A 19,748-nucleotide genomic window follows, 5' to 3' on the forward strand; every position below is an offset into this window, starting at 1 on the left:
TACGAGGACATATCATCAGGCAGCGCCCTTTTGGACCATGCGGCCTGTTGCGTAGCCCGGAGCATTTCTCCGATATCCCTCCCGTGCGGGCTTTTGTCGCCTTTCGCCTTTTTAGATTTTCTGCCCATGGTCTGTATGCTTACTCCGGAGTTGATTGTGGGTGATTTCTAGCCCGGTTTCCACCATATATTGCGGCTTTGTGATAGTCAGAGACGGAGCTCCGAAAAACGCGACCTCTCTGCTGCACGGTTAGCTCCACCCCCACTAAGTTGGCTTTTTAAAAAATTTATTGATAAATGTCCTACTTAGAATCATTCTTATGAAAAATTCAGAACACCTTGTAATTTTTTAAATCGCCTTGAATCTTTTAAAAATGCATATAAGTTAAATAAGAACTCTCCTTTTGATCCATTAAATTTTATAACGGACTGCAAAATAGTCTGTTTTTCTACTTTTTAATACATTTTTTCTACATATATTGTTTTGCCTAAAAAGCCATCTTTATATTTTTAATGTCTTTTGGCTAAACCTAGTACCTCAAACTCAAGTCCATCTGCAGCTGCTCAAATCCATTTCTTGGCATTCTTTAGTTTTGATCTGTACTGCAGAGGGAGGAGGGGGGGCAGAGGGGTGGGAGGGCTCATCAGCTTTTCAGTCTCAGGGAAAGGAAATTATTAATAAATCACTGCAGATATTTATATGGTAAATGTGGCGTTTATGCTCAAGGTGAGGTTATTACATGATTTGTGTTCCATGAATTGAGACCTCTGTATGCTGGTCTACACAAGTCCAATGAGGCCCACTTTCTGACCTTGTGATCTTCGCCCATTATGGTCACATCACATTGACATTTGCTTTCAGACAACAAAGACTTATATGTTTAAAGCACATGCAGTATAAAAGGTGGCAAAGGACACAGGGCCTGCATTGCTGAACACTTTGTAGAATAATGCTCATTTGAAATGTGCAGTGAAAAATTTACAAATGCTATTGTGCAATAGAAGAGTCTAATTAATTTATTTCCCCCCTTTTTTAGTGGATATTAGACAATATATATATTTGATACAAAGAAAATTGTGGACTGGTTCCTGATTGACTTGCTTTAGAATTTTATACCATACTCACTATTTGTTTGTCATTTGGTGCAACCTGTTTTTTTGTTTTTCTGTATGCAATATGTTGCAACATGCAACAAACTTGGCCTCTTTTTCTCTAGTTGCAAGATCTGCATTTATGAAATTCTGCAATGGTGCATGGAGTTAGCACCAGAAATTAGAGATGAGCACAGTGAAATATTTTGTTTAATTTCAATTACTGTATATACTCGAGTATAAGTCGACCCGAATATAAGCCGAGGCCCCTAATTTTAGCACAAAAAACTGGGAAAACGTATTGACTCGCGTATAAGCCTAGGGTGGGAAATGCAGCAGCTACTGGAAATTTCTAAATAAAATTAGATCCCAATAAAATTACATTAATCGAATATTTATTTACAGTGTGTGTATATAATGAATGCAGTGGGAGTGTGTTTGCGTAGTGTGTGTATATAATGAATGCAGAGTGTGTGTGTTTGTGTGAATGCAGTGTATGTGTATATAATGAATGCAGTGTGTGTATATAATGCAGAGTGTGTGTGTATGTAATGCAGAGTGTGTGTGTTTATTTAGTGTGTGTATATAATAAATGCAGTGTGTGTGTGTGTTTGTGTAGTGTGTATATAATGAATGCAGAGTGTGTGTGTTTGTGTGAATGCAATGTGTGTGTATATAATGAATGCAGTGTGTGTATATAAAGCAGAGTGTGTGTGTATATAATGCAGAGTGTGTGTTTGTATGAGTGTGTGTGTATATAATGCAGAGTGTGTGCATTATATACACACACACTCTGCATTATATACACATACACACTCTGCATTATATACACACACACACACACTCTGCATTATATACACACACACTCTGTGTGTATATAATGCAGAGTGTGTGTGTGTATATAATGCAGTGTGTGTTTGTGTGAATGCAGAGTGTGTGTGTGTGTGTAGTGTGTGTAGTGTGTGTGTGTAAACTGGGTGGGGGAGGACGTTTTTATTATTTTAATTTTTTTATATTATTATTTTTTTTATTTTATAATTTTTTTTTAATATTGTTCTTTAAAGTATTTTAATATTTATTTCATTATTTATTTTTTGTCCCCCTTCCTGCTTGTTGCCTTAGCCAGGGAGGGGGCTGTAACATTCTCTGGTGGTCCAGTGGATGGGCTGTGCAGGGGGGGGGGCGCAGCAAGCTGTTACTTACCTTTGTAGCAGCTCCGGTCAGCTCCCTGTCAGCTCCGTGCAGCACTCCAGTTCAGCTCACAGTGTAAGTCTCGCGGTCTGCGTGCCGTGCGGAGCGCGGAGCCACGATAACCCGTGTCAACACTCTGACGGCCGTGGGTGTCATGAGACTTACACTGTGAGCTGAACTGGGGAGCTGCACGGAGCTGACAGGGAGCTGACCAGAGCTGCTACAAAGGTAAGTAAGAGCTGGCGGCCAGCCCCCAACAGGACTGCCGGGCTTGTAATGAGCCCCGCGATACTGGTCTGTATTATGGCAATGTAAGTTGCCATAATACAGACCTTGACTCGAGTATAAGCTGAGTGGGGCTTTTTCAGCACAAAAAAATGTTTTGAAAAACTCGGCTTATACTCGAGTATATACGGTAGTTCATTTTCTAGTTTGTTTCAACTGAATAGGGATAAACAGCTGAAAAATCAAAATGAAAACCCATCCACAAATTCTTCATTTTGCTGTTTCAGTTGTCTACTTGATAACTCCATAATTTGCTATCCTTACATGGAATTGACATATTCAAGGATACCAAATCAAGGAACTATGTCTACTAAACTACTAAAATATCAAAATTAAGGGCTATTTTCTTAGATTTGCTGTTTCAGCAGCTTGATACTAGATAACTCTCTAATTTGCTATTCTTGAAATCAAAATGAATATATCCAAAATAAATCAATTTGCTTTGGATCAATTTTTTTTTCAGTTTAAATGGATCTGGAAATGTGGACATTTCCAAATTGATGAATCAGTCGAATTTGGGAGAATTAAATTAGGATACTTATATTTCATCCACCAGAGGCTCCCCTTATTGATTGGAGCCAAACGGAGCCTCAGACTTGCTCGTTATAGGGGATTGATGTGGGCTAAATTATCCCAAACTAAGGATCACCTCTTAAGTACCTAACATACAATTATATCCCATTTGAATTTTTCTGCACCTGAGTTATCCTGTTATATATGTCTTCTGTATCATATATAGTCAGAACTTTATAAGCTTTGATCATTTTGAAACTCTCCAGAGTTCATACAGGTGGCTTTGATGGCTTTTGTAATGACTTGTTTTCTTTCCTTATACTGTATTACACTGTTGTAGTAACTAACAAAACAGCAAATAAAGATTGATGATTATATCTCAACATTTTGCACAAAACTATGTATTTTTGTGATATAAACTAAAGTGAAAATTCAAAGTGAATTCAAAGCGTCACTTCAGACGGGAGACTTAGCCTAACTTTAATAAATGATGACAGGTTCACATTAATACCTATGCAGGATTAATTAAATCTTTGTTACTTTATAACCTATAGTTCAGATGCAGCTCACACTGTTACTTTTGTGATTTGATATATAAGTAATTGAGGGTATGCTGTTTACTGGCTTATTTAAAAGGGGCCTTAAACTATTTTTTATATTACTGACTGACAGAGCATGAAAAATTTAAACAAAAATCTTTATTTACACAAAATCCAAAAATATGTCATAATCTGTATAAATCTTTCTAGAAGTGTTAATTTATATGTCTACGTTTAAATGGATACAGTAGGCACCAAAACCTACTTAATCTATATAACGTGTACTGTGTGGAGAGCCCATGTCATTGTAGCCTTTCAATGTAAAACATTTCTGTTTAGTAGATTTTTACATTGCTGTCTTCCTGACAGCCACTAGAGGCGCTGTGAGGAGTAATTCAAACTTGGTTCTCATACGTTGCCTTCTCTGAATGCTTCTGATGGAGAGCATTCAATTGGATAAGCATGTAAAAGCTGTTTCATTTTCAATCAGATGTTAACTTATTTTAGAAGATTATCTTATGCTATGTAAATTGAACTTGAATCATACAAAGGGGAATCCTAAAGGCTAGAAGACTATTAATAGAGCAGGAGGTAAGAAATTCTAAATTAAACAGAATATGCAATAAAGGAAGTTCATACATTAGATCTCTCTTTACAGGAGTTATTTATGAAGTCTGTGCCAGCCACATGCATTGAGGTGTGACTAGAGCTGTATAAACACAGTAATTTAACTTTAAATGGCAGACCATTTAGGAGTTTTGATACCTATAGTGTCTCTTCCAAACCTTTTTTTTTTCCAGTTTTTTCTTTTCTTTTTAATGTATTCAATTTAGGAAGGCCCTCTAATTTAAACAGTGAGAACACAACAGCATTAGGTATACGTTTGTATTTCTAATGCTATAGTGTTACTTTAACAAAAATATGAAACATTCATTAATATAATACAAGTATACCAAGCATTGCTTTCTATTAGCAGTATACCAACCTGCACCTTTTACACACATGAGCATAACTATAAAATCCATCATTCTTGTCTAGAGAGGGTAGGGAAAGGACACTATCTGGAATATATCAGCAATAAAAATTACATTGAAGAGGTAAACGAGCAACTACTGAGGGCAGGATTAAAAGTTCATCCAAATCACAATGTTCAAAAGTCTGGTTTTCTTATCCTCCTAAATGTGGATTATATTTCTGCTGCTGTTTAGTATATCCCTAGAATAAAGTCTTCTATGTTTGTTTTTAATATTTACACATGCACATTTGTGTGTGTATGTATATATATATATATATATACACATACAATTTCAGCTTCTGTCATTTAAACGGTGACACTATGGAGGGCAACTTCCATTCATCCCAGACAGACCTGAATATGTATGTCCTTGTACTGCCCGAGATTGCGGCCCAAAGACTGCACGGAGAGGATTCCCATGCATTATGGGCATGAATTTCACAGATGACATTTTCATCTGCACATTATGCTATTGCAAAACATAATCTGCTTGTTGAAATAAAGTGCAGCTCATTATATATATATCCACAAATCCACAAATATACATGTATATAATTTCTACTATTATTATTATAACATATATTATATGTTTTTAGAATTTTACCTGGAAGAAAAAAGTCCTAAAAAATCCTACTCGTTCTGTTTTGTATTATCTGCCAGATGCTCTTTTCCAGTATGAATGCAATGAGTTAGTAGAGGATTATCAAGCATAGCCAGACCAGATGATTCTTTACTTTGGACTCTTTTTTTTTTTTTAAATGTGAGTTATACCTGGCGGTAAAGCTGTGTCACGCAGAAAACAAGTAAACTACAAGGACAGCTTTGTATTTGCAACCTGTTATTATTTCATATTAGTAAGAGAAAAATAATACATTGTAAAATATAGATGTTTTTCTTTTTTGCTCTTCATAAACAGGAATTAGTTAGATCACCTAAATTCCAGCAGCAAAAGTTTTTTATTTTTTATTTTTATAAATAGTTTGTTAATTTATACTTTTTCATTTTGTTTTGTTGCAATTGATTTACGTTTTAGTTGGAAGGAGGAGTAAGAGTTGTGTTTCCTGCTTGATGTATCTAGCAGTAGTGATCTGGATTGCTTGGACACTATAGGAGATACTAAGAATTCTCTGCTTATACGTTAAGCTGGGGCATTTTCCATAAATACTTACATTACCAATTTTCCATCATGTGAAATAGGTATTGAGGATCATAGAGGACTAAATTAGTTTCTCTAAAAATGCATTCAGATGGAATTGACATCAGATTAGTATGTTATTTTGTATGGGTGCAGATTGCAAGAAACACATGTCTCCTTGTTACATTTATCATATAATATAAAGTTATCAAATTATTTAAACTATGTGGGAAATGTAGTGTTTCTACAAAAGACAGTGGTGGTACATCTTCCAGTGAGGTCACAGGATATCCCATCCTGCAATAGATATCCCTAGGGTATAACACGATTTATATGAGAAATGTTTGCCATATACAGCCTAAACACATTATGATTTTATCTTTTTAAGAAAATCATTAAAGTAAAACATGCTCAAACTTCAATAAACTAGGGGAATTTTTTTTTTTTTTTTTTTTTTTTTTAAAAAAGGCTCATCTGGCATTCTCTTTATTGCTTATTTTCATTCCAAAGAGTGGCATCCACTGACATCTGTCTTTTTTCATATTTTATATTCAATGGGTATTTGTCACATGACGTTACAGATTATGTTACAATCCATGAAATGTGCATGTAATGCAATGACTTTAACTGTATTATAATAAAAAGTGAGACTTAGGGTGACTCCCATTAAACTAAGTTAGAAGGAATGCTTGTCAACAGCACATTCTGTCCTGCGTTTGTATTTGTGCAATATGACTAAGCCTTTGTAGTTTGGAAAATGGGTGGACATAAAACTGGCAGTTAAATTACATATTAATATTTTTGTATCTGCAAAAGGTGAAGGTTTATTACACCTAAAGCATTCATTGCCTATCTAAAACGATTAAATATAAAAAAAAAATATATATATATATATATATTTTGTATTTCATTTTTATTTTTTATATGTTCCATAAAGTAACAGGGCAGGTATGGGTCTGCAAAGACATCCTACCACAAAATAAATATAAATTGCAGGCACATTCAATGAAGAGATTGAACTATGCACTCATCTATGGTATTTGATAATCTGCCCATAGGTGAAGGTGAGAATTTTATATTCAGACCACAGACCTGCTAAGAACTGGTGTCAGATTAACATTTTCACAATTTTTTGGTCTCTGTGTGAATGTGTTATGCAATTGGATGAGAGTAAACTGCTAAAAATAATACTAGTACTGTATTGAATGGAGAAAAATGTATTTTTGGCTGTCATTCCTGAGCCCAGATGGTCATCAGCTTTTGACTAGTCTGGATCACAGATGTGTGTGACATCGGATACTTAGAAAACTGCTTTAAATGAACTGTTGTATAGTTAGAAATTTGCACATGCCATTGGAAAACAAATGTGTATAGTGATATTATAAAAACGATAATAAAACATGGAAGTCGAACTGGTGGAAGAACATCCATTTGGAAAGCGTTCACCTTATTCCAGTTGGTTACAAATGCTGCCCTTTTGCAATAAATGATATTGCATTTTATTAAGAACAATGATTAAATAATGCTAAAACATTCAGAGTAAAAGTGGAATTCCGCACATCTGAGCTGTGGGTGAGCATGTGGGACTGATCTGGGATCAGAACACAAAAGGTTTTAGGCAGAGGCTTGGCCAGACGATTCTGGCTCATTGGCAAGCAGCAGATGATGAAAGTCAAGCAGGCAGGAAAATAACAAGGAATCCAGAAGCAGACAGCATGCTGCAATGCAGGTCCAAAGGAAACGTACTGTTAATCTATGAGCTCAGTACCAGGTTAGCATAAATGGAATACACAGTAGGCAGAAGTGGACACAGTTACAATGGGTTCCCACAGCACCAAAACCCTGGCTGCTCATTTGAAAGGCTCTGTGCATACAATCATCTAGATGGCCCCAAAAAATGTCATGTTCAAGCAACCGTAGCCACCAATGCCTGTCAAGAAAATAAAGGCAAACAATGTTTCTGCTTGCTTCCTTTGGACACTATGTATGTGAAATACAGACATATGTGCCGAAAATTATGAGAAATTAGTTTTTCCTTTATTAATTATATCAGGAAGTATTACTTTACTGAGAGGGTAGTGGATGCATGGAATAGCCTTCCAGCTAAAGTGGTAGAGGTTAACACAGTGAAGGGGTTTAAGCATGCATGAGATAGGCATAAGGCTATCCAAGACTTAAGATAAGGTAAGGGACTAATAAATGTATTTAGAAAAATGGGCAGACTAGATGGGCCGAATGGTTCTTTTCTGCCGTGATGTCACATTCTATGTCAGGGATAGGCACCTTTGGCACTCCAGATGTTGTGGACTATATCCCCCCATAATGCTTTTACATCCATAATGTTGGCAAAGCATCATGGGGGGTGTAGTCCAAAACATCTGAAGTGCCGAAGGTTGCCTATGCCTCTTCTATTCAAAGAACTCACAGGCCAAAATACTTCCATCTTATATTCTGGTTAATATAGCTGGCATTAGAATATTTGTAAGTCTTTAATTCTGATTGTGTGTATGTATTTATTCCACCAGAGTTAGTTTATATATATATGTCAGGTGTCAACTCGAAATATAAATATATATTCTAATTTATTGTTTCAGATTATTTTGAACTCAATGCATAAATACCAACCAAGGCTCCATATTGTCAAAGCAGATGAAAACAACGCATTTGGTTCGAAAAACACAGCTTTTTGTACACATGTGTTTTCTGAGACAGCCTTTATATCAGTGACCTCATACCAAAATCACAAGGTGAGTGTTACTGGGCATGGATATAGATTTTTGAACAATGTACTACTGTTTATAAAATTAATATAATTCTTGTGAAAATTCTGTGATCATATTTCAAAGGGTCACTCTACATGCCATAGTAACTGGTACTGATTGTAGTTTATGGTGCCTAGAGCTCAGTCACTATGCCCCTGCACATGGCTCCTCAGTCACTATATCCCTGCACATGGCTCCTCAGTCACTATATCCCTGCACATGGCTCCTCAGTCACTATATCCCTGCACATGGCTCCTCAGTCACTATATCCCTGCACATGGCTCATGTGTCACTGTATCCCTGCTGTATCCCTGCTGTATCCCTGCTGTATCCCTGCACATGGCTCCTCGGTCACTGTCTCTCTGCACATGAAGCTTGTCAGTCACTGCATCCCTGCACTGCACATGACTCCTCAGTCACTGTATGCCCAGGGGCGGACTGACCGGTCGGGCACTTCGGACATGGTCCGAGGGCCCGTCCGGGAGGGGGGCCCGGCCGCCCCTTTAAATGCTGTAGCCGCCTGAGCGCTCTCTTAAGAGCGCTCAGGCGGCTGCAGCTTCTCCCCTCCTCTGTAGCGTGGCCGAGCTGCTGTGCGGTCCGGTGCCCGGCCGGAGTGATAGGAAGGTGCTCAGTGTGCACCTTCCTGTCAGTCCGGCCGGGTACAGGAAACAGAAACTCCTGTTCCGCGCGGAACAGGAGTTTCTGTTTCCTGTACCCGGCCGGACTGACAGGAAGGTGCACACTGAGTGTGCACCTTCCTATCACTCCGGCCGGGCACCGGACCGCACAGCAGCTCGGCCACGCTACAGAGGAGGGGTGGGTAAGAACAGAGAGGGAGGGGGTGGGAGGAAATTAACAGAGAGGGAGGGGGTGTGTGTGTGGGGGGGAAATTAACAGAGAGGGAGGGGAAAATTTACAGAGAGGGGGGGAATTAACAGAGAGGGAAGGGGGTGGGGGGGTTGGAAATTAACAGGGAGGGGGTGGTGGGGGGAAATTAACAGGGAGGGGGTGGTGGGGGGAAATTAACAGAGAGGGAGGGGGTGGTGGGGGGAAATTAACAGAGAGGGAGGGGGTGGTGGGGGGAAATTAACAGAGAGAGAGGGGGTTGGGGGGAAATTAACAGAGAGGGAGGGGTGGGGGGGAAATTAACAGAGAGGGAGGGGGTGGGGGGAAAATTAACAGAGAGGGAGGGGGTGGGGGGAATTAACAGGGTGGGGGGGAATTAACAGAGAGGGACGGGGTGGGGGGGGGAATGAACAGAGAGGGAGGGGGTGGGGGGGAAATGAACAGAGGGGGTGGGGGTGGGGGGGAAATGAACAGAAAGGGAGGGGGTGGGGGGGAAATGAACAGAGAGGGAGGGGGTGGGGAATGAACAGAGAGGGAGGGGAGGGGGGTAAGAAGAAAGAGGGAGGGGGGTAAGAAGAAAGAGGGAGGGGGGGTAAGAAGAGAGAGGGAGGGGGGTTAAGAAGAGGGGGGTAAGAAGAGAGAGGGAGGGGGGTAAGAAGAGAGAGGGTGAGGGGGAGAAGAGAGAGGGTGAGGGGGGAGAAGAGAAAGGGAGGGGGGAGAAGAGAAAGGGAGGGGGTTAAGAAGAGAAAGGGAGGGGGGTAAGAAGAGAGAGGAAGGGGGGTAAGAAGAGAGGGAGGGGGTAAGAAGAGGGGGGACGGGGGTAAGAAGAGGGGGGAGGGGAGTAAGAAGAGGGGGGAGTATGAAGAGGTGGGAGTAAGAAGAGGGGGAGGGGTTTGTAAGAAGAGGGGGAGAGTAAGAAGGGGGGTAAGAAGAGAGTGAGGGGGGAGGGGGGGAGTAAGAGGAGGGCAATTGCCCCCTCCCCTGTCCGCAGGCACCGTGCGGGCAGCCGGCAGGGGAGGGAGGAAGAGAGGACCCGGGAGCTCAGCCTGCAGCTCCTCTGGGTCCTTCTTGCATGAGCACAGATCGTTGCCGCGGTTACCACGGCAACGTTACGGCTCTTGCGAGAGTAAACTCTAGCCCTGGAGCTACGGGCTAGAGTTCACTCTCAACACTGTGACCACCAGGGATTCCTGGTGGTCGCAGTGGTGAGAGTGAACTCTAGCCCCATAAACACACTGCCCCCACACACCATACACATTCACACACTGCCCACCATACACCCACACACACCATACACATTTACACACATTGCCACACACACACACATACACTGCCCACCCATACACACAGAGCCCCCCATACTAACATTGCCACACACATACACAGCCCCCTCATACACACATTGCCCCACACACCCTACACATTCACACACTACACCCCCTCACACACACTGCACCCCTTACACATTGCACCACTGCTTCTATACCCTACTACAGCCTCATATCCCAGCAGACCCCAGGTAAGTTGTCTAACTGTTCTTACACGGTTTGACTACTTACTCTGTCCGGCCCTCCTGGCACCATAACGACTACACAGTGCAGTAGTGGTTATTGTGCATGGATTATTTCTTTAAATAATCTACAAGTGCCCCAGTAGCCAGCAAGCAAGCCAGCCCACAGGCCGGCCAGCCAGCCCACAGGCCACCAGTTAGGCTTACAGCCAGCAAGCCCGCAGCCTGCCAACCGCAGCCAGCAAGCCACAGCCAGCAAGCCAACAGCCTGCCAGCCGCAGCCAGCAAGCCAACAGCCTGCCAGCCACAGCCAGCAAGCCCACAGCCTGCCGGCAGTAGCCAGCGAGCCCACAGCCTGCCGGCAGTAGCCAGCAAGCCCACAGCCTGCCAGCAAGCCCACAGCCTGCCAGCCGCAGCCAGTAATCCCACAGCCTTCCAGCAAGCCCACAGACTGCCAGCCAGCAACAGTAATTAAGGTAAGAGGAGCTAACTTGGCCTAGGTGTCAGCGAGCTATGTTGTGTTGCTATATTGTGAATAGGAACCAGAGTGTTGGAGAGACCCCCCTCCAGGCCCCATTAGACTCCATTGTAGTCTCTAATGGGACCTGGAGGAAATTCTTTCTAACACACTCTCTAAAGGACACTGAGATAGCCTCTGCTAGAAAGACCCCCCTCCATGGCCCATTAGCCCTCAATTGTAGTCTCTACTGGGGCCTCGAAGGGATTATTGCACTTTTGTTCCTTGTGTCTAAAGATTGTGTAGGGTGTGGCTGGAGGCGGTGCATTGAGGCGGGACATGGGTGGCGCTTGCTGCGGAGTATGGGTGGGGCCTGTAAGGGGGCCCTTGATTTATTTTGCCCGGGGGCCCTGAGGGTTCTCAGTCCGCCCCTGTGTATGCCTGCACAATAAGCTCCTGAATCACTGTATTTATGCATATGAAGCTCCTCAGTCACTGTATCCTTGCACATGGAGCTCCTCAGTCACTGTATCCCTGCACATCCCGGTATCCCTGCACATGGAGCTCCTCAGTCACTGTATCCCTGAGCATCCCTTTATCCCACCACATGGAGCCCATCTGTCATGGAGGCTAATAACTGGATTGACCTGTAAAAGCCACAATGGCTTCCCCAGAAGACTGCCCCCTGATGTGAACTGCAGATCATTAATCTTTAATTCCTCCTTGCTGTCTCAGATCTATCCAACTTGTATGTACTGTGTGCAATGTGACTGCTGGGAGAGTGCACCCTTTCTGGCTCCAGAGAGAACCTGAACCACACATGCTTGTCAGCTGCAGGGAGAACATTGTATACCAGGGGCATTTCTAGATGGCAAAAAAGGTCCAGAACTTTAGCCCAAGAGAGCTGTCATTGGCTCTCCCCCCACAAATCCACCCTTTACCATGTCCTACATCCAACACAGTACAGAACTACCAGGGTTATGATGGTCACTATTGAAATCAAGCCCCGGAGTTCTGCCTGTCAAGGGGGGGACTGGGAAAGGATAAGTCCTCCAAAGCGGGACGATTATTTATTTAATGCAAATTCATCAATATACTAAATAATAAATTAATGCAGGGAGCTCCTTCATGGTTCTGTAGAGACAATGACAGGAGTGAGGTAAAAAACTTTTTTTTAAACACAAACAACCTTCACACATAAACACACTCAGTCAACACCACACAAATTCACACTCAGACAACCACACACATACAATCACATTAAGCCAGCTCTCCACACAGGCACACTGTGGCTAACTCTACACTCAATCAGACTCAGCCAACTCCAAATCTAGTCACATTCACGCAATCACACTCGCTCAACTCCACATGCAATAACACTCAGTCAACTCCACACACAATCACATCAGACAACACCACACACCACACATAATTCCTGAGCCAAACTCCCACTCTGTTACACTAAGCCAACTCCACACAATAACATGCTCAGACATCACTATACACACTCACACTAAGCCAATCCCACACACAATCACAGTCAGCCAACTCCTCAGACACATATCCCACTAAACAACCACCACAATCACACTCAGTCAAATCCACATCACACTCAGACATCTCAATAAACAATCACACTCCAGCATCTCCATACTCAATCACACTAAAATTTATACTCAGACAGTCTTTACACACCATCACATTCAGCCAACCCTACACTCACAATCAGCCACCACAAAAAAAATCCCAAATTGGTGTATTCCTTAGGGGGGAGTGGAGACGAGGGTCCTTGTTTTATTTGCCCACTAGGCCTAGTTATCTAGCTATATATAAGGATAATATGAGATCTACTCTTTATGTCTGCTTTTATATTATTTTACAGAGAAGTACAAGATGAAATAAATTTATATATATATATATTATGTAGATGACAACATGGTAACAAAGTGAGAAATATAGAGAGTGTATGGCTACATATTGACCTGGATAACACTACAAATAATCGCTAGACATTATCCAACGTTTAACATTAAAATGACAGAAATTGCAGAAATCAATGTATGACAAAGGAGAGAAGAGTTAGAGGAAAGGCAGGAGAATAAGGTGGTCAATAATTCACAGATCCCAAATTTTGTGAAAGTGAGACAAGGTGTCATGAAGATGAGCTGTAAGCTTCTTCAAATTGTTAACTTGCCATATGTTATTACCATGAGTAATTACCAGCATTCTATGCAATTTTGTGAGCAAGTTTTAAATGCAGACAATCCAGTGACGTCGCTTTCAATAGTGCCAAAAAAGAGTCAGGCTAGTTTTTAACAGCGAGTTAAATGTTGACGGCTAAACAATGTTCTCTTGAGTGACACAATTTCACTGCACTGCTACAACAGATGGATAAATGACCCAGTTAGTCCATAGCCCCTGGAGCAGGTATCCTCATATTTTCAGGCACTTGGAAATAGGGTGAAATTTTTTACTTATTCTATATTGGTTTAATTACTATGATTTAGGGTTACTCGGTATAAAATGGAATCTATTATGATTGGCTTAACCATTAATTTAAACATTTAATTGTGGCCATCAATCTCATACATTGCTTTTTCAAAAGTTAGTTATTACCATTAAAGTCAAAACTACAAATCTGAAATATCACTCTGGGGACAGAAATTAATTAGCTACGGAATCTGTTGGCGCTACGGAATCTGTTGGCGATATATAAATGGCAATAATAATAATAATTAGCTCTCTTGGTGTTTTATAACTAAATGTTTCCGTTATGCTTTGTAATGATGCTTTCTAGTTCCACACCAGCTAGTGAACTGTCGGCCATTTCTGCCACAGTCATACAATCAGGTATTTTTTCTTCAAATAACACTCAAGGCATCAGGACAGCAACACTTCAGTTTAAAACTCAATAGTATAATGCCCACTGAAGTACAATAGCATACATTACATTGGAGACCAGGGAAGATATGGTTAATAGTTCTAAAAACCAGCCATTTCAAGACTATCTATCTATATAAACATCCATCCATTTATCGATCTATCAATGGCAAATGGTTGACGAGGCAAATAAAGGGCCTAGCCCAAATTTTGAATATGATTACCAATAAAGTCAAGCCCCAACAGAGGGCTTAACTCCACTATTTGCCTACAGTGTCTGTCCGTCTGTCTGTCCGTCCGTCTATCTATCCGTCTGTCTGTCTGTCTGTCTATCTATCTATCTGTCTGTCTATGTATCCGTCTGTCTATCTATCCGTCTATCTATCTATCCGTCTATCTATCTATCCGTCTGTCTATCTATCTATCTATCTATCTATCTATCTATCTATCTATCTATCTATCTGTAAAGCACATAAGCAAAGCAAGGCCTGTTTCAAATGGAACAGTGTATTGCATTTAGAGTAGACATCATGCTTTCTGTTAGTAGGAAATTGAAGTTCTACTAGTCATAAAGTTGGTAAAAAAATATAATATATGTTACAGTTGATCAGGATATAGGACAATGGAACATTATTATCTTCCATGAAAGTGTCTTGCAAAGCTTTTAGCAATTTTACTTCTGTGTTTTATAGATAACCCAGCTCAAAATTGAAAACAACCCTTTTGCCAAAGGCTTTAGAGGAAGTGATGACAGCGATCTCCGCGTGGCTCGTCTACAGAGGTATTGGATTTTTTAATGATTCTTTTTCCTCAACAGCATATGAGCGTTTGATTTAAAAACTTGATATGTGATAACAGCTTAATATAGGAAAGGATTCTTCAAGCACACTATTTTTTTCCGATAAGCTCTGACTGCACTAAATCTACTCAACAAAGCAAGAAAAGGCAGCATTCGACTTACCGGGGAAACTAAAACCTTAACTTCTTTTCCTTCTTTTTTTTTTTTTTTTAGCAATTTCATGAATTTTACACAACAAAGTTTACCTGTCTGTGTTAGAGTTATTCACTAAACCCTGAATAGTAGCAAATTAAAATCAAAATAAAAAAAGGAAGCAAAGGAGTACATCTGGTGCTCTGCTTCAGTCCTCCTGTCCTACATCTTTTTCCCTCACATCTTATTAGCATCCTGTCTCCTTTTCTTGCTCAGTCTCCCGGTAATATATTCAATCTATCCTTCGCCTCCACTCAGCTCTACCTCACAGGTTTGGTTCGAATCCAACTTCTGGTTCACCCTTTACATGCAGTCATCAACCAAATTCTGTTGCTTCTATCTCAAAAGTATAGCTCATATCTGCCCCTACCTAACACTGGATGCTGTTATAGTGCTTGTATATGCCACTATCATCTCCCGCCTTGACTACTGCAATCCACTTCATATTGGTCTTACACATTCAGAGCTCTCCATGCTAAAGTCTCTAATTAATGCTGCAGCCAGGCTCATCTTCTTGCCCTCTTGCACCCCCATGCATCCCCACCTCTGCCAGTCCTTACATTGACTTCAAATAAGATAAAGGGCTCAATTTAAAATTCTGGTTCTCACTTACAAATCTCTGTATCCTCACAAAAGCATATACAAAAGGAAGGAAATAAAACATGCTGCAAATAAAGCGAAATCCACATAAAAACATAAAGTGTTAACAATAAAAAAATCACATAAATACAATATGTACATTACTGTAGGCAGATAGAGATTCACATACAGGGATTAATATAGAAGTGAGATATCCCATTCCACATTAAGTCCAAGAGATCCTAGTCCATAAATAAAAAATTCTAAACATCTCCCCCTTGGACAAGATGTGTGACAGACCACCACCTCTAATGGGAATCTGCACCCTGTCAATCTGCACCGTGAATTTCTACAAATTGTCTACTAACAGTGGTTCTGGTACTCTCAGTAGCATTAAGATATTCTCTAATTATCTGTTTTAATCTCCTCTTGTCATCTCCATATAGTAAAGGTAAATTATTTTTATTAATGGATCTAATATCACAAAACTGGAACTTTTCCTATCCATTGGAATGATTTCTCTACAAGACTCTACTCCTTAGATTCCTAGCTTTGGATCAAAATGTTTCAATAGAGGAACAATTATGTTTAATTCTCAGAAATTGGCCCAAGGGAATCACCTTCACCAAATGGAACGGAAGATTGCCGTGGGCATCCAGCATTAACATCTGTAAGCTTCCTATAGACATTTATATGAAAAATGCCACTTGTATCAAAACTTAAAGGGACATACACACTTTGAGAATCCTGTTCAAGAGTGAACCAGAGATTCAAATCATTATCAATAACACAATTGAAAAACAACAGCAAAGTCTCATATCAAACGATGATCAGGTTATCAATGAACCTCTTGTATAGGTTGGCATATGAGGTAGCAAATTTTGCCCCCTCAATGTCCCATGTATCTGGAGATAATGAACCCCATCAAAGAGAAAGAAGTTTGCTCCAAAAGATGCTGTACCGTGTATGCCAAAATGAAATTATTTTACTCAATACAATTGCCACTTTATAGATCTAAATTATAACGTACAGCAATGAAGCCCTTATCATGTGGTATGGATGAATATAATAAAATAATATTAAGGGTTGCTAACCCATGGATCTGATGACATCTAGTCAGGGCCGGCGAGTCAATAAGGCGGCACAGGTGGCGCAAGATACCAGTGACCCGGCAGGAGGGAATCGCACAGTCACTCAGTGTAGCATGGTTGACCGGAGCTTCTGATTCCTGTACCCGGCGGTACAGGAGCTTTTGATAACTGTACATTTCCTGTCAGTCCAGCCGGGAACAGGAAATTGAAGCTCCTGTTCCGCTGTGTGCTCTGCTCGGCCATGCTACAAAAGAGGTAATGTGGCAAACTAGGGAAAGGAGGGGGAGAAACACTAAGGGGGTGGGGGTCACTAAGGGACAGGGAGGGGAGGTGGCCCCAAAGGACAGGGAGGGGAGAGGTACTCTGAGGAACAGGAAGGGGAGGGAACCACTAAAGGACAGGGAAGGGAGGGGAGAGGAACACTAAATGGCAGGGAGGTGAGAAGAGCACTAAGGGACAGGGAGGGGAGAGAAACACTAAGGGAAAGGGAGGGAAGAGGACCACTTGTCAGGATCGGGACAGGGATCCAACACGCAGAGTACAAACAGGTACAGGATACGTATACCGGACCTTAGAATGGCCGGACTAACGTACGGAGAGTATAGAGAATGGTCAGAGACAAGCCGAGGTCGAGGGAACGAGAGGACAGGTAAGCGAGGAACAAGCCGAGTCAAGGATAACAGAGGAAAACAGAGTAAGTCAAACAAGCCGGGTCGGAACCAAAGGGATAACAGAAAATACCAGAGCACTGTGTGACTAGACAGGCTAGAACCACGACAGGGCAATGAGCAAATGGGAGAAGCAAGTTTAAATACCCTGGCTCGGAGGGAGAGACACGCCTCCGACGAGATCTGATTAGTCTCTACAGGATTGAGTGACAGGTCGTTCCGGGCTGGCGTCATGACGTCGGTTACCGGACGTCCTGCTACAAAAGGAAGTGACTCCCTCGCGGCCGGCGTTTACGTGACCGGGTGGACCGCGAGGAACAGAGGAAACAGGCCGTCCGGACGGATAGACGTCTAAGTCTCTACCTCTCTCGGAGGTAGAGACTTCAGGTACCCTGACAGTACCCCCCCTCTCAGATACGCCCACCGGGCGGAAGGAACCAGGACGAGATGGGAAGCGGGAGTGAAATGCCCTGCGGAGACGAGGAGCATGAACATCCTCTTGAGGTACCCAACTCCTCTCCTCAGGACCATATCCCTTCCAATCGACCAGATATTGTACTCTCCCCCGGGAGATTCGAGAATCGATAATAGAGTTAACCTCATACTCCTCCTGGCCCTCCACCTGAACAGAGCGAGGAGAGGACGTTGTGGAGGAAAATCTGTTGCAGACTAGTGGTTTCAGCAATGAAACATGAAATGAGTTAGGGATGCGTAAGGCAGCGGGAAGAGCTAGACGATACGCGACTGGGTTAATCCGAGTCAGCACCCTGTAAGGTCCAATATAACGAGGAGCGAACTTCATGGAAGGTACTTTTAAACGGATGTTTCTTGTACTCAACCAAACTCTATCACCTGGAACAAACACCGGAGCCGCCCTTCTACGTTTATCGGCGTGTTTCTTAACCAGCATAGAATTGTGCAGAAGAATTTGTCGAGTCTGATCCCACAACTTCCTCAAATTGGCAACATGAACATCAACCGACGGTATCCCTTGGGAAGGGGAGGCCGAGGGAAGAATAGATGGATGAAAGCCATAATTCATGAAGAATGAGTAGAATCACAAACGAGATTGTTGTGTGCAAACTCCGCCCAAGGAATCAAACCAACCCAATCGTCCTGGTGTTCAGAAACAAAACAACGTAAATATTGTTCAATTTTTTGGTTGGTGCGTTCAGCAGCTCCGTTAGACTGAGGATGATAGGCAGAAGAGAAATTCAATTTGATACCCAGTTGAGAGCAGAAGGACCTCCAAAAACGGGAAACAAATTGGGAACCTCTGTCAGATACAATTTGGGAGGGTATCCCATGTAAACGAAAAATCTCCCTTGCGAATATCTCTGCCAATTCGGGTGAAGACGGGAGTTTAGGCAGAGGCACGAAGTGAGCCATCTTGGTGAATCTGTCCACCACGGTGAGGATGACAGTCTGTTTTTTAGAGATAGGCAAATCGACAATGAAGTCCATAGCTAAACAGGACCATGGTTTCTCTGGAACCTCTAAGGGATGCAGAAATCCACATGGAAGCGTATGAGGTTGCTTGGTCTTAGTACAGACCTCACAAGTAGCGATGAAATCTTTAATATCCTTACGCAAAGTAGGCCATCAGAAATCCTTGGAGATTAAAGCATACGTCTTGCGAATGCCCGGATGCCCAGCTACCTTGCTGTTGTGGAAACACCGTAACACCTCCAGTTGGAGAGCAGGAGGAACGAAGTGTCTATCCCCAGGGGTCTGTTTAGGAGCTAGATGTTGTAACTTCATGATCTCGGTAAGCAACGGAGAATGAATCCTGAGATTCGTGTTAGCGATGATATTACATTTAGGAACTATCGAGGAAAGAACTGGCTCAACTATAGTGGACGGTTCATACTGGCGAGATAAAGCATCGGCTTTGGAGTTCTTAGAACCAGGTCTATAAGTAAGCACATAGTTGAAGTGAGTCAGGAATAGGGACCAACGAGCTTGCCTGGAGGATAGGCGTTTAGCCTCCCCAATATAGGACAAGTTCTTGTGGTCCGTTAAAATAGTAACAGGATGTAATAATAAATGCCTCCACTCCTTAAGAGCCATAATGACCGCTAACAGTTCCCTGTCACCGATGTCATATCTGCTTTCAGGACCAGATAGTTTCTTAGAGAAAAACCCACAGGGGTGTAACGGTTTGTCCACCCCTAACCTTTGTGACAGAACCGCCC

The 19,748-nt window shown here is 41.9% G+C and overlaps 1 protein-coding gene across 3 annotated transcripts in view; it reads left to right on the forward strand.

The window, feature by feature from the left end:
* TBX4 (T-box transcription factor 4) overlaps nucleotides 1-19,748 on the forward strand; it is a 186,162-nt gene that overhangs the window by 155,774 nt on the left and 10,640 nt on the right. For all 3 annotated transcript variants that reach the window (XM_063444510.1, XM_063444509.1, XM_063444511.1), the window contains exons 6-7: nucleotides 8,364-8,516; nucleotides 14,917-15,005. In XM_063444510.1, coding sequence (XP_063300580.1) covers nucleotides 8,364-8,516; nucleotides 14,917-15,005 — 242 coding nt within the window. The remainder of the gene's footprint in view (nucleotides 1-8,363; nucleotides 8,517-14,916; nucleotides 15,006-19,748) is intronic.

Source organism: Pelobates fuscus, chromosome 1 (assembly GCF_036172605.1).
Source record: "Pelobates fuscus isolate aPelFus1 chromosome 1, aPelFus1.pri, whole genome shotgun sequence".
Classification (NCBI taxonomy): Eukaryota; Metazoa; Chordata; class Amphibia; order Anura; family Pelobatidae; genus Pelobates; species Pelobates fuscus.